Source organism: Canis lupus, chromosome 29 (genome assembly GCF_003254725.2).
Source record: "Canis lupus dingo isolate Sandy chromosome 29, ASM325472v2, whole genome shotgun sequence".
Classification (NCBI taxonomy): Eukaryota; Metazoa; Chordata; class Mammalia; order Carnivora; family Canidae; genus Canis; species Canis lupus.
The window spans coordinates 33306531-33322277 of NC_064271.1; the positions used below are offsets into that span (position 1 = coordinate 33306531).

The 15747-nt window shown below is 34.0% G+C and overlaps 1 protein-coding gene across 16 annotated transcripts in view; it reads left to right on the plus strand.

Moving 5' to 3' along the window:
• Window positions 1-15747, plus strand: part of CNBD1 (cyclic nucleotide binding domain containing 1) — a 539688-nt gene that overhangs the window by 83409 nt on the left and 440532 nt on the right. For all 16 annotated transcript variants that reach the window (XR_003130387.3, XM_025433554.3, XM_025433558.3 and 13 more), the window contains one exon: window positions 8591-8704. Coding sequence is in view for 15 of the 16 variants with exons in the window: in XM_025433554.3 (XP_025289339.3) it covers window positions 8591-8704 (114 nt within the window). In the remaining variant the exon portion in view is untranslated. The remainder of the gene's footprint in view (window positions 1-8590; window positions 8705-15747) is intronic.

Genomic DNA, 15747 nt, shown 5'->3' on the forward strand with positions numbered 1-15747 from the left:
TTTGCCTTTTCAGAATGTTATATACTTGGAAAAATACAGTTTATAGGTTTTCCAAATTGACTTATTTCTCTTAGCAATGATGCATGTTATTTCATGGCATGATAGCTCATTTCCTTTTGTCACTGAATAATATTCATTGTATGGATGTGCTACAGTTTATCTCCTCAATTGAAGAATATTTTAGTTGCTTCCAAGTTTTAGCAATTATGAATAAAGCTGCTATAAATATTCATGTACTGGTTTTTGTGTGAATGTCAAGTTTTCAAATTACTTGGGTAAATACCAGAGTGCAATTGCTGTATTGTGTGGTAAGAGTATTTTTAGTTTTGTAAGAAACCACCAAACTGTCCTCCAAAGTGTCTGTACCGCTGCATTTACACCAGCAATGAATGAGAGTTCCTATTGCTCCAATCCTTGACAGCAATTTGTGTTGTTAGTATTTTGAATTTTAGCCACTCTAGTAGGTGTGTAGTGATATCTTGTATTTGTTTTGTTTTATTTTTTTAGAGAGACACACAGACACAAGTAGGGGGAGGTACAGAGGAAGAGGGAGAGAGAGAATCTTAAGGAGGCTCCATGTTCAGTGTGCAACTCTATCTTGGGCTCAATCTCATGACCCTGAGATCATGACCTGAGCCTAAATCAAGAGTTGGACACTTAAGCAACTGAACTACCCAGGTACCCCTGCAATATTATTATTTTAATTTCCATGTCCCTGATGACATACGATATGGAGCATCTTTTTATATGTAATTTCTATCTGTATTTCTTCTTTGTAAGGCGTCTATTCATACCTTTTACCAATTTTTAATTGGGTTATTTGTTTTCTCATTGTTGAGTTTTAAGTTATTTTTATGTTTTGAATACCAGACCTTTATCAAATAAGTGTTTTGTAAATATTTTCTCCCAGTGTGTGTATTGTCTTTTAATTCTCACAATAGTGTCTTGCAAGCAGAAGTTTTAAATGCTAATAAAGTTTAACGTTAATTTTTCCTTTCACAGATGATGTTTTTGGTGTTTAATCTAAGATGTCATTGCCAAACCCAAGGTCACCTAGATTTTCCTGTTTTTTTTTTTTTTCTACAAATTTTATACTTAATGTATTTTGCATTTAGGTCTGTGATCCATTTTGAGATAATTTTGTAAAGGCTATAAACCTGTATCCCCATGCATTTTTTTCCAGATAGATGTCCAGTTGTTATAACACCACTTTTTTAAAAAAAATTATTCTTTCTACATTGAACTACCTTTGCTCCTTTGTCAAAGATCATTTGATAGTATACATGTGGGTCATTTCTGGGCTTACTGTTCTATTTCATTGATAGTTTTGTCTACTCTTTTTGCTGATATTATTTCTCTGAAGTGTTTGGGAATTTTTACAGATATATGTTCAAATTTAATTTCTTACTCTCTCTAATTTGATCTTTAACCTTTTCATTGTGTTTTTAATAATTATAATTTCTATTTTGAGAAGTTCTATCAAGTTCTTTTTTCAAAGAACTGTCTGGTTCATTCCTTACAGTATTTTGTTATTGATATGATTGTATTCTGTCTTTTATTTCTACAAATATTTTATACCATTCTATATTCTATATCTAACATACTAGAATTTATAGTCTTAAGGAATGTAAATCTAATGTTCCCCTCATGGTAACTTGTCTTCACAGGTAATCTTTCTATGAAAGATTTGCTTATTCCTAACATGTAATGATATGTGATCTAAATTGTGGGAAATTTCCCCCAGGAAGAATTTATAACTGTCTCTTCTTTGAACCAGGGTATATCAAGAAGCTGAGACTACTTCATTCTCATTCTTTGTTTCTGCAGAACAAAGTCCTCAAAGTGGTCTCCCCTCTTTTTTCCTGGGCTAAGGTGCATTTTCCTCCCAGCAGTGCTTTTATCAGTGCTCTCCTCAAAACCCTACTCTTGCTGTCTACTTCTTGTTCACATCTCAGGTACCCACTTACTTTTATTTCCTTTTTGTTGCAGTGTGGTAGTCTTTGGAGATCTCAGTTACTTACTACTTGTGAGATCAACAATGCAATAGAAAGTTCTTATGCATGATATGTGCAACCACAGAGCTCTTCAGAGAATTAAGACTGCTATGATGCAGAAAATGTGAAGATCTTTCTTTCTAAGTTGTGATGTTCGATGCCCTAGGACAATGAGGGCCAGATATTTTCTCTTAAACAGTTTTGTTCTGACAATGAAAAGTTTTCCTCAGATTTATTGTCTAGGCCCTTTTTATTTTTTTATTTATTTTTTAAAGATTTATTTATTTATTTATGATAGACATAGAGAGAGAGAGAGAGGCAGAGACACAGGCAGAGGGAGAAGCAGGCTCCGTGCCTGAAGCCCAACGCGGGACTCGATTCTGGGACTCTAAGATCGTGCCCTGTGCCAAAGGCAGGCGCCAAACCGCTGAGCCGCCAGGGATCCCTGTCTAGGTCCTTTTTAATAAAAAAGTCTCTCTCATGGTTGGACTATTCTAGTCTTAACATTTAACATGAGAACTTCATATGTATTGTTGAAGAAGGGTTTAATGTTGACTCAAATTCTTGTGCTTTTTTTCATTGAAAGTGGGGTTTATTTCTCTACATTAAAAAAAAGATTTGTTTACTCATTTTAGAGAGAGCACAAGCAGGAGGAGCAGAGGGAGAGGGAGAGAGAATCTCAAGCAGACTCTATGCTGCGTGTAGAGTTCAACTCAGGGTTTTATCTCTGGATCCTGAGGTCATGACCTGAGCTGAAACCAAGAGTGGAATGCTTAACCAACTGAGCCACTCAGGAGCCCCTATATCTCTACATTTTTAATAAAATAAAAAATTTGTTACTATATGCTATATGGATTTATACTAATAGTTACTTTTTTTTACATGTCTAATATAAATAGTGGGTTAGAGCTTTGCATTTATTACTAACTACTACAATAATCCTAAAGGTAGGTAATCCTTTTCTAGAGATAAATAAATGAGAAGTTGGACTAGTTTATAAAAGATAAACCACAACTTCAGTTTATATGCTAATCAAAAATAGAGGAAATAAAATTTTATGACGGATCAATATCCCTATAAAAATTTATGTTCAGTCTTCAATTCAGATCTTTGCAATTGGTTTTGTCAAAAGAGATCTTTTAATTTTTCCAGGAACTTTATGAAAATAAAGTTAGGGATTAATCTTTATGATTAATATGAAAATAAAAAGTTAGAGATTAATCTTTAATGATTAATACATTAGTGGCATATATCTACATGCCACTATAATCAGTTATATACTGATTATAGTGGCATGTGGAACCCCTTTGAAAAAATAATTAAATGTTTTTGAAACCATAAAGTCATTGTTAATGAGCTGTATCTACTGATAAGGGAGATGATCAAATGAATTCATAACTAAAGACTAACATTTCCAAAAAATTTAAAAATAAGTATAGAGGAAGCTGATTAGAGTGACACTTTATAGTGGCATTATCTAAAGATTGCTGATTGATTTGTTGATCGTTTCATTTAGTATCTAGGGCATATTAAATACATTGGCCTTATTAGAGAACATTTTTCTTCAACTTACTATTGTAATACAATAATAAAATCCATTATATACAATAAAATATACAATAAATAAAATAAAATGTAAATCAATTTTATATAACATATATTATCTATCTCTCTATATATAAGGTGATCTTAATATGTATCAAATTATACCTGAACCTTCTTCTAATATGCAAGAATAATGTTCATTCTTTTTTCAATTTTCAGCAAATAAATGTGTAGATGCTATAATATTTAAAAGACAAATTCAAGAGTAAAAAAATCTATAAAAGATTGAATAGATTCTACTTTTATGACTTGTTTTAATTAATTTAAAATGAAAAATGCAAATTGCCTTGGGGAAGCCACATAAATATAATTAATCAATAAATATTTTATTAAAAGTGCATTATGTCCCCAGCTTGTAGACAGAACTGAATAGGATGCAGAAGATATAGGTAGAAGTAGTTAGGATATTTTAGCTATTGAGGACAAACCCTAAATCTCAGTAGTTTAACATAATAGAAGTTTCTTTCTCACATCAAGCTCTATAGGGTTATTTTTGATTGGTAGGCTGTTCCAATTTAGGAATTTAGGGCTCTTTCAAACTTTTGTTCTCTCATGTTTCTGTGTGGTTTTTCAAGTCTACTCTGTTCATTTGCTTCAAGCTGGAAGAGAAAAAGAAAATTTTCTGTTGGAGGTTTTTTTGTGTGTGTGTGAGGTGGAGGCAGGTTTTGATGGGCCTTGGTCTGGAATGGTACACATCACTCCCACTCTCTCTTCCATGTTCCATTGGCTAGAACCCAGTCATGTGACTACATCTAAGTGGAAGAGAGGTTGGGAAATGTAGTTTAGCTCTGCGCCCAGGAAGAAAAAGACATGGTTTGTTGTAGCATAGAGAAGTTTTTGAGATAGATATAAAATTATTGTATATTAAAAATTGAATTGTTATTATTTAGATATGTATCTATCATTTGGACATAAGGAAGTAAGACATATAAAGTTTAAATAACCTTATATAAAATAGAAAAATCAATACCTAAATTCAGGTCATTTTAACCATAAGACTGGGCTCTTTTATTTCTTAGGCATAATCTAGTAGAGGAGGCAGGAAGTAACTACATGTCATGTAGTTAGGGAACTGTGCCAAGGCCATTAACTGGTGCTCTTTCCCTTGGCCTGGGATAGTGTAATTGGTGTATAGCCCAGAGATTATTTTGATTGATTTACACAGTAATTTAAAAGTTTTTGAAAAGTAAGTTACTGGCTTAGTGTGCTCAGGCTACCATAACATAAAACCGTAAATTGTCTTAAACAACAGGAAGTTATTTCTCACAGTTCTGGAAGCAGGAAGTCCAAGATCAAAGTGCCAGTTGATTCATTTTCTGGTGAGAGCTATCTTCCTCATTTGCAGACAGCTGCCTTCTTGTTGTGTCTTCTCTTAGCCTTTACTTGTTGTGTGCATGTGGAGAGAGAGATCTTTCTTTCTTCCTCTTCTTAGAATACTACCAATCCTATCATTTCAGTCCCTACACTCATGATCTTATTTAACTTTATATCCTAAAAACTTTATCTTCAAGTACAATCACATTAGGGGCTAGAACTTCAACATACAAATTCTGGGGAGACGCAATTCAATCTATAGCAGTTACTATTATTTAAAAATCAAAACTTCACATGAAACTTCAGATTTCTAGCTATTGTGAAATAAAAAAAAAAAAAAAGAAAAAGAAAAAAAAAACCCACAAAAACAAAACAAAAACCTGCAGGATCTGATCACTTTAGACTTTCTCTTAGTACATGACAAAACAGAAACAAAAACAAAAAATGGAGGGGGTGGTTGTTGTGGCTTCTGCTTTATGGGCATTCTTTTCGGTTCAGCACAGTCCCCATCTTTTAATACCTGTTTGGCTATAGTAAGCATTTAATTTTGTGTTCCTTGGGTATAGAACCTCCTGAAAGTGCTCTAGAGCTCTGGTGTGTAACTCTAGGTTTTATATGTATCTCCCCTTCATTGGCTTGAGGCAATTGAAGTTCCTTCTTTGTAGGTGAGTTTCCTTGCAGGTGAGCTTCAATAAAGCAGTGGATTTTGTCCATAGACAGCGTTTCCTAGGCTATGGTCTAGGAAATCATGAAAGTTATCTTGTGAACAGTACTCAAGTGTCAAATAGTTATTTGGATATATGGTCTATTTTCTGACCTTGCCATCATTCTTTTTTAAAAAAAAATTATTTTTTATTTGAGAGAGAGAGAGCGAGAGAGAGTGAGCGAGCACAAGAGCATGAACAGGTGGAGGGGCAGAGAGAAAAGCAGACTCACCACTGAACAGGAAGCCCCATGCAGGGCTCTATCCCAGGACCCTGTGATCATGAGCTGAACCAAAGGCAGACACTTAACCGACTGAGCCACCCCAGGTGTCCCTAATCTTTCTATGTCTTTGTGGTTTTCTAATTATATCTCTATCATTTCTTTTAATCTACCTCTCTTATTCATATTTAAGGCAGTTATTTGCAGACTTCACATAGTTTTAGACAATAATGCATACCTACTGAACACATAGAACTATATGTTTTTATTTCAAAAGGGACTCAGAATATACTGTCAAATTACATTTTGTGATGTAGAATATACATCATAACATCTTACAGCACTTAGGGCCTCATTCTGAAAATTATATCATTCCTACTTATAACATTTGACTCTTCCATTTCAACCTTCCACATCTTTTACTTCTTGAAGATGGTCCTTCAGAGAACAGATCATAAACACTGGTCCATGTACACCAGCTACCACATCTTGAAAATTCTCAAGGATTAGATGAAGCAAGCAACTCAATCATACACCTAGAAAATGACAAGAGTGAAGGTCTTAGCATTTTGGTGTAAACTTCTTAGTTATTACAAAGATGATCTGTCCAGATCACAGATTCGGATAAAGTTCCAAGTCTTATAGCATGGACTTCATGTAGACAAAGGAAAAAGGCCACACTTTAGTACTTCTTGGGTCTCAGTTTGTTTATCTACAAAATGGGGATGATAGGAATATCAGCTAATATGGTTGTGTAAAGATAAATTATCTGATACATATATACTGCCTAGAATGGTGACTGGCACTTAATAAGAACTAACACTTTTATTATTTTGGGGGGCAATATATACAAAGGTTAGACATTTTTTAAAGCTTTATTTATTTTAGAGAGAGTGAGAGGGAAGGCAAGTGAGGAGATGGGCAGAGGGAGAGAAAACCTCAAGCAGTCTCCCCACTGAGCACAGAGCCTGATGCGGGGCTCGATTCCAGAACCTTGATAGAGATCATGACCTGAGCCAAAATCAAGTGTCTGCTGCTTAACCAACGGAACCACCCAGGCACCCTGACAATGGTTTTAAAGTCAATTTAGTTTTCATTTGTACCCTGTGTACTCTACTTCCTATTTATATAAATTAAGTTTCCAGTTTCTTTATGTATAGAACGGGCAATAAAGAATAACAGCCTTGCCAGGTCATATGAAATATATAATGAGACAAAATAGTGTAAGGAACTTAGTCCAATATTTGGCATATAACAAATACCTAATATATTACAGGTAGATGTGTAAAACAGATGATTGTAGAATGCAATTAACAAATGGGGAAAAAAAAAGATCTTGGTAAAGCTTCTAATGATATCAGTGACTGATTTTAAAAATGAGTGGATTATTGCTCCGTGTGTGTCTATAGTGTGAGATTAGGCATGAAAATGCCTAATGTCATATTAAATCAAATTCCGTTGCTATTTGAATCAATTTAAGTTAAATTGACTTACATAGCCTTCTTAACGTATGTTGTATTTATTTTGTGTAAAGAATTAATACGGTGTTTTAGGAAACTTTGGCCAGGAGAAAAAAAGCTGTTATAAATATCTTATAATATGTTCTTATTATTTACATTGAAAATGAAATGAAAAAAAAAAGAAAATGAAATGAGAATAGCCTTCTTGAGGATTTTTATATTCATTGCCATGTGACAAATATTGACTAAGATGTTTGTCAGTGTTAATTTTTAAGTATGATCATTTTTGATAATTATTGAAATAAGTTGTCAGGATGAATGCTTAGCATTTAAAAATATTGACCAACTTCTCATGGTGGTTGTCAATTGAAAATTGAAGCAGATTTTCCAGAAACAAATGTCATTACTTGACACTGAATGATAATTTACTATATCCAGTGGATCTTGCTATTGGCATTTTTAGTATTTGCTGTGGATTGAAACCTTGCTACAAGTAGGAATTGCCTAGAGAAGGATATTTAGAATAGAGAAGCCATACAGACCTCCACCCTTGGAGATCTTATTTCCTCAGGAAAGGGATCAGAAATCTGTACTTAAAAACCATCACAGATGATTCTGGTGATCTTCTGGATTGGGAAATGCTGATCTTTTGCTGTAGCACATCTTTATTCCAGTCCAAAGATATAGTGTATGAGATTTTCATAAATTAATGGAAAGATTCAAATAAATATACTTTTTGGTAATGAATATGTGAACTCTATTTGAATCATTTTGGAGGAATTTTAATTATGTGACATATTTTATGTAAGGGCTTTAATCAATTACAGAAATAAAAGTTTTAAGAAGACTCAACTTAAAAATTAAATTTTGACATTGATATTCCTAGAAATCTGATGCTCATAAAATATTTCTCACTGAGGCACACTATGCACAATTTTGATAGTGGATATTTTTAAAGAGCAGAATGTTTAGGTTTCACTTTTTTTTTAAGATTTTATTTATTCATGAGAGACAGAGAGAGAGAGAGAGAGAGAGAGAGAGGCAGAGACACAAGCAGGCTCCATGCAGGGGGCCTGACGTGGGACTTGATCCCGATCCTAGGTCTCCAGGATCAAGCCCTGGGCTGAAGGTGGTGATAAACCACTGAGCTACCTGGGCTACCCTAGGTTTCACATTTTTGGCTTTTGCTTTTTAGATTAAATAGTCGTGTATATCGACTTAAAAATCTTTCCCTTGGTAACTATTTTTTGATGATATTTAAATTTTAATTTTTCTCTCTTTTGACTTTTAAAGCCGGAGTTCTTACAGTATTCTAACAGCTCACAATGTGTTTATAAAGCAATATCCTAAAATATTCCTGCAGAAAACACACAGACTGCCTGGACTTTTCAAACAGGAGGGAAAAAGGTAATGATGTCTTCTTTTGGAAGCAAGGTTGATGTGTGTGTGTGTGTGTGTGTGTGTGTGTGTATGTGTGTGTGTGTGTGTGTGTGTTAAAGAACAAATGGAGCTCAAATAATGGAAGCATTTGATGTATTTCCAACACTCCATGGGAAGGAGCTGCTGAGGAAATGGAGTTTGATAGGGAAGAGTAAATTCACACAATCGTTTTGGAGAAATTTTAATATATGGTATGATAATTGGGACTAATAAATGTATGTTGCTCCTTTAGTTTTATCATTAAAATAAATAAGCAACTAGTCTTATATAATAAACATAAGAAAAGAAAATACTATTAGTACTGTGAAAAATACAATAAAAAATATGAAGAGAACTAAGAAAATTATAAATTATGATAGACAACCCTATGTAACTTGAGATTAATTTGATAATCTAGATGTTATTGGTTAATTTTCTAATAAATGTGCTACTGAACTTATTCAAGAAGATAAAAATTAAAAAAATTATTAGTATAAATAGAAACTGTGAAAAGTACTCTTCAAAATTATTTTTTGAAGAAAAAAAAAAAGAACAAAAGCAAAAGTTAAAAACCCATAGCCTGAGTGATATTGCCAGATGTTTCTTTCAGAAGTCCAAGAAAAGGTAATTTTTCTGCAATTTAATTTTCCCGGAGTGTCAAAAATAAAAAGTAGTTTGTGAATTTACTATACGTGGAACTCTGATATCAAAATTTAATAAGAGTAGTTACAATAATAAACAAATAGCAATTTTAATTATGATTATATAGCCAAACACAATAAAATATTAGCAAATGAAATAATACAATAGTGTATTAGATTTGAACATCAGAGTTAAGTTGCCTTCATCTCATGAGTGTAAAGAATGTTCATCATTAGAAATCTATTATTTTAATTTTACAAGATTAGCTCATGAAGAAACTGTATGATAAATGATGAAAAGATATTTGTTGTAATTCAGTATCTGTGTCTCATAGTAAAAGTGAAATCATGCTTTTATTTGTAATGTGCGCAGGAGGTGGCTACTATAAAATGAAAAACGTTTATATTTTCAGCCAGGAAGAAACTAAAGTAGCAATAAAAATACTTTGAATTTAATGAATTAAAATAAAATTTCATAAAATATATTAAGAAATTATAAATCTCTAAACTTAGCTTACACTGGTCCTTCATGTAATGTGATGAACCCATATATGCCTGGATTGTGGGTTTAGAGCTTAGGTAATTCAGAGATTTTTTTGGCAGAATGTAATTAATGAGTAAACATGAATCTTGGCAGACACTGAATACCTACACTATTAAAATTATTCATCAATAGCCTTTACCTATTATCATTGCCATGTTCAACTATTCAATTCAATTGAGAGTTCAGTGAATTCTCTAATTCATTTAACATAAATATCATGTGACAGATAAAATAGCAAGACTTGGTTGTGAACATCTGGTAAGAATGCCTGATAGCAGGGCATTTGCTAAATATTGAAGTGCAAAGAGAGTAGAAGAAATGCTTCCTACAACCATTAAATCCACTTGGAGCAATGCTACATTAATCCCTGGGAAACAGTTCTACCTGAGTAAAAAAATGTGAATAGAGGGCAAACATCAGATCAAGGACTGCTCAGAACTGTGATAATCATTTAAAAAATATTTTATTAATCAACTTTAGGGAAGGTAAATATGTGGTATAGTCACAGATACAGGATATCAAATGGACAACATTTCTCTTAAAAAAGCATTGAATTTTGACCCACATGACTTGGATTTCAGTTTCTGTTTTGCCCAGTTGTGGCAGCATGACTTTAGAATAGTTTCTGAACATCGACTGCTCTGTTTTTACTCAGGAAAAGAAGATAATATTAATGTCCTACTTTACAGTTATGCATGGAAAGAACTTTTTTATTGTACTAGCTCTTATTGTTATCATGGACTATGGATATAGGCAGTGATATTTTATACAGACTTAACACCATCTGTAGAGAAATTCTACCTTTAAAAAAAAAGGATTTTATTTATTTATTCGTGAGAGACACAGAGAGAAAGAGGCAGAGGGAGAAGCAGGCTCCATGCAGGGAGCCTGGAGTGGGACTTGATCCTGGGACTCCGGGATCATGCCCTCAGTTGAAGGCAAACACTCAACCATTGAGCCACCCAGCCGTCCCAACAAGTGACTTTAATATCCACCCTCTTTTAAACAAAAAAAGACAGACATAACAACTTTTAATTGAAGTGTAATTGACACAAAATATTACATTAGTTTCAGGTATAAGAGACAGTGATTCAACAACTCTATACATTTTGCCATGTTTACTACAAGTGTAGCTACCATCTGTCATCACACAATCCTATTACAATACCATTGACTATATTGCCCTAGGCTGTACCTTTCCTCCCTTGTTCCTTATTTATTCCATAACTGGAAGCCTGTATCACCCACCCGCCTTCACCTGTTTTGCCCATCTCCCCACCAACCAACCTCCCTTCTAAAAACCACCAGTTTACTCTCTGTATTTGTGGGTTTATTTCCACTTTTGCTTATTCGTTTGTTTTGTTTTTTAGATTCCTCATGTAAGTGAAATAAAATGGTATTTGTATTTTTCTGTCTGATTTATTTCACTTAACATAATACATCTGGGGCCATCCGTTTTGTTGTAAATGACAAGATCTCATTCTTTTTATGGCTTACTAATATTCCATTGTATATATACCACATCTTCTTTATCCATTCATCTATCAGTACATCTTGGGTTGCTTCTATGTCTTGGCTGTTATAAATAATGCTGTAATAAACAGGGGCGCATAAATATTTTTTAATTAGTGTTTTCATTTCTTTGAGTAAATACCCAGTAGTGGAATTATTGAATTATATGGTATTTCTATTTTCAGTTTTTTTTTAAATTTTTATTTATTTATGATAGTCACAGAGAGAGAGAGAGAGAGAGGCAGAGACACAGGCAGAGGGAGAAGCAGGCTCCATGCACCGGGAGCCCGACGTGGGATTCGATCCCGGGTCTCCAGGATCGCGCCCTGGGCCAAAGGCAGGCACTAAACCACTGCGCCACCCAGGGATCCCTATTTTCAGTTTTTTTGAGGAAACTCGCTACTCTTTTCCACAGTGGCTTTATCAATTTATATCCCCATAGACAGTGCATGATTTACATCATCACCAACATTTGTTATTTCTTGGAACAGGCATAGACTTTTAATCAGTACACCTTTATATCAGTTCATTTCTGGAGGAAAAGAGGTTTAAGGAAATGATAGTATCAAAAATAATTCACCTCCACAGAACGTGGTATGTTGAAGATATATTTATTAAATAAGTAACTTTTGGGGAGTGTAGGAGTTCAAGTGTTTACAAGGGAGCTTGTATTTTTATTTGATTTTTATAAATCATTTGACTTTTTTGGTAGTAGAGACAATTTGATTTTTTTTTTCTTTTGTAGAATGAAAATAATGAGTAAACTACAACTTTCTACTGGGAAATTTTAGCCCACATTTTTGACCCTTTATTCATTTATCTGTGGCCTTATTTTAAACTACAAAGCTGTGTATGGGCTTTGGTTATAATGTACTTGAATGTACTTGTCTCATTAAATTTTGCATCATATCAAATGTTGCACTTAATATGCAGAGTGTGGCATTTTAGAATTTGTAATATATTTTTATTCAAGACATTTTAATGAAGTACAATCAGTTATCTATTATCTTAAAAAAATTCATTCTAGTTAGACATAGGCTTGAATAAGGACAAAGAGGAAGGAGTAACTTGCTAGCTATGTTTAGAAGGAGTTTCAGGTTTACAACGTAAAACAAGTTTTAACAGGTTTATTACTAGGTAATGGAAAAATTTAGTAAAATCATTTTAACCTAGCTTGTGTTATTAACTTACAACCGAATAATTTGACCTGTGAAGAGTAAAAGGATTTTAGCAGTGTGCTATGGTGTGCTTCCTGCCCCCCAACCCCAGGATTTTACCAACAGTATTCCTCAATGTACTAAAGGCATCTTGACTAGAAGAGGTCTTCTGGGGTGATTCTTATGGATCCAGAAGACTGTATGCTCAGTTGACCAAATTACCAATCACTCTAAAGGCTGTCAAAGCATGTTTTGTGCAAAGAATTGATGCTTCAGTTTGGACTTTAGATTCTAAAGAGAGTAGGACATCCCAGATGCTTGAATTGAATGAAGCTCAGAATTTTACTTCTGAATCTAAAAGTAGCAGTTAACACGTACCTTTGATCTGGGTTAAAATGATGTGGAATTTCTCTGTAATATATATTTTTTCCCAAACACATTTTAGAACAGTTATTTGGTATAGTACACATACTATCTTGATGGATTATAAATTCTCTTTAAAAGTGTAAGTGCAGAAAATGCTGGAAAACAATGATGAATATCTGGAGATGAAGCAACTGAAAATCTAGAGCAAATGGATTCTGATAGACTGACTTAAAAAAAATCTCTGCAAAATTACTTTCTTAGCTTGTGGTTTTCTTTTGAGATTTGGACTCCATTTTGTTCCCTGGCATTGTGAAAATTACCCATGTGCTACAGCTACATCTAAGTAGTGGTTATTTCATGCTAGCTTGAATCTAGCCTCAGGGTAATTAACCATAGGGTATTTGAAAAATATGTATTTAACATTAGAACAAATGAAACTATCTTTTTTATGATTATAAAATCCTTATTTTCTCTGAAGTTCTGAGGTCTATTGAATGAGTTGCTCTCTGTGTTTTTTTAAAGTCAGAACTATAATAATTCTGTTTCACTATTTTTCTCTAAAAATAAAAGCAAAAATTTACATTATCTGGAAAGAAACCTTATGATAATGCTTTCTCATTTGTTTATTCATTTAAATAATATATACTGAGTATTGACCATGTGTTAAGTGCAAGTCACACAAGGTCCCTGTACTCAGAAGGAATGGCTTGGTAGCACTAACAGGCACTAAGAGGTAATAAAAGAGATATAAAAAGTGTCAAAGGTAATGGGGGCTGGGCAGTTTCCACTGTAAGTGTATATGTTAATGGCAGACAATGTACTGAAAGATCAGGCCAAGCATCCCTGAGAGAGGGATGTTGAAGTTCAAGGATAAGGATAAGTAAGAGTTGGCTAAGAGAAGATGGTAAATAGTCTCTGAGACAAAAATGAAACGAAACAAAAACACCCAACTGCATGTGATGGTCTTCACACTGTACAAGTGCTCGTGAAGCTATTCTGACTGGTATACTAATTGCCCAGTTTAGTAGTGCTACCAGAAAGTTGCTGAAAAAAATTTAAAAATCTTTAGATAATTCCATATATATCAAGATGGGAGTGGTGGTGGCTGAAGGTGCAGGAGGAGAAAAAAGAGTAGAAAAGAAAAGAAGAAAGAGAGAAAAGGAGGGAAGGAAAAAAAAAGAAAAGAGGAAGAAAAGGAGAAAGGAGAGGGAGAAATGAAGGACTGTCATGCTAGCTCATGAGAGCAATACTTGGACCTTTTGGAGAATTCTATGAAGGGAAGGGGAGAGGAAATATATTGAAACCTAACTAGTTGCCTCACCCATGGTCTGATGTCTTTTGTGGCCCAAGTTAAAGCCTTTCCTAGGACAAAATGAAACCCTGGATGACTTGGAACATTATTGTAGCAAAGTGGTGGCAATTTGTAAAAATTGCCTAAGTGTGTGGGATATCCCTGCATTAGAGTGGACTGTTTCAAGAAAATTTCAAGTCTGAGTCTAAAAAGACCTGTCATTCCATGTTTACAGCTGCCAGGGAGGAATGGCAGGTTATGCTAAAAGGAAAGCCCTTTTGTCACACTTCCTTCCTGATTGTTTTGGTTAGAATTATCTAGGAATAGGTGCTGAGGAGGGTTGAAAGGCTCTGCCTGGGGTAGAGGCATTCTAACTTGGAGTTGTGGAGCTATCCAGGAGTGAGGAAAGGCAGAGAAAACAAGGGTGGATGAGAAGCAAGAGGAGCCAGGTAACTATTGGAGAAGTGTGCACTAAGGAGAAACCATTGGTCCTATGCATGGAGTTGAAGACATTTAAGAAAAGAAAGCTTTATTAATGGATTTCAAGTATGCTGTGCTATCTGTGATACAGCATCTCTTTAGGATAACCCAGTGTTTGATGAACTCTGCTGAACTTACAAATGGTCTAAATATTTGGTTTAATTTAGTTTAGTTTTGTTAAGGAAAAATAGGCAGAGTTGGTTTTATTTCTGGGTAAACAAGAAATAGAATAAAGAGTACGTAAGGAAGAAACATAGGGGCCGAGGTGACATCAGAATGCAGTCTGGGGAGATGTTGAAATTGTAAAGGAGAGCTTTGTATTTCCATGGATTTGTGTGAGACTTTAGATTTTAAGAGGTCAGTAGATCCCAGCTCTCATAATTTATATTGCATGGAATTCCTGACCAATATCCTGATAATGGAAAAACGTGATACCATCAGTTAAGAGATAGGTAGTGGACATGGTGCAATTATGAATTCAGGTGGAGGAGTCTTGTAAATGCTGATGTATTTTCTTATAAGTCCCATTCATCAAAGGCCATCTGCAACTAAGGGGGAAAAGCATCTTGATTCAAAGGGAGTCAGTTCTATGGTTTGAAAGGCTATAGTTGAAAGTTTGGAAAAAGTAGGGTGATTAAAATGGAAAAATTAAAATGATTCACACCTGGGAACTGAGAGAATGAACGCAATAAATGCTTCTTTGTTTGGGTTTGGCGGTTAGTAAATGTTGAATTGGATTGTGAATAGAGGGAATTTAGGTTATAAGTAAAGATGGAGCATGGTATTTATTATTTTATAAATATATGTTACTATATTGTTATATTAAAATTGTCTGAGATGTCCCAACTTTTTCAAGCCTTTGAGCTTCTTTAATTTCAATTAATCCTTAGTAGGTAAATACTTTTAGAGATAATTTGACTTTCTTCCATTTTCATATGGCTTGTCATATATTATGGAAAATGTATTGCTGTTTTATTCCATAGGATACATGCTAAGTCCAGCTGTTCACATTTAACTAGGTTTTCTATTGCTTTTTGGAA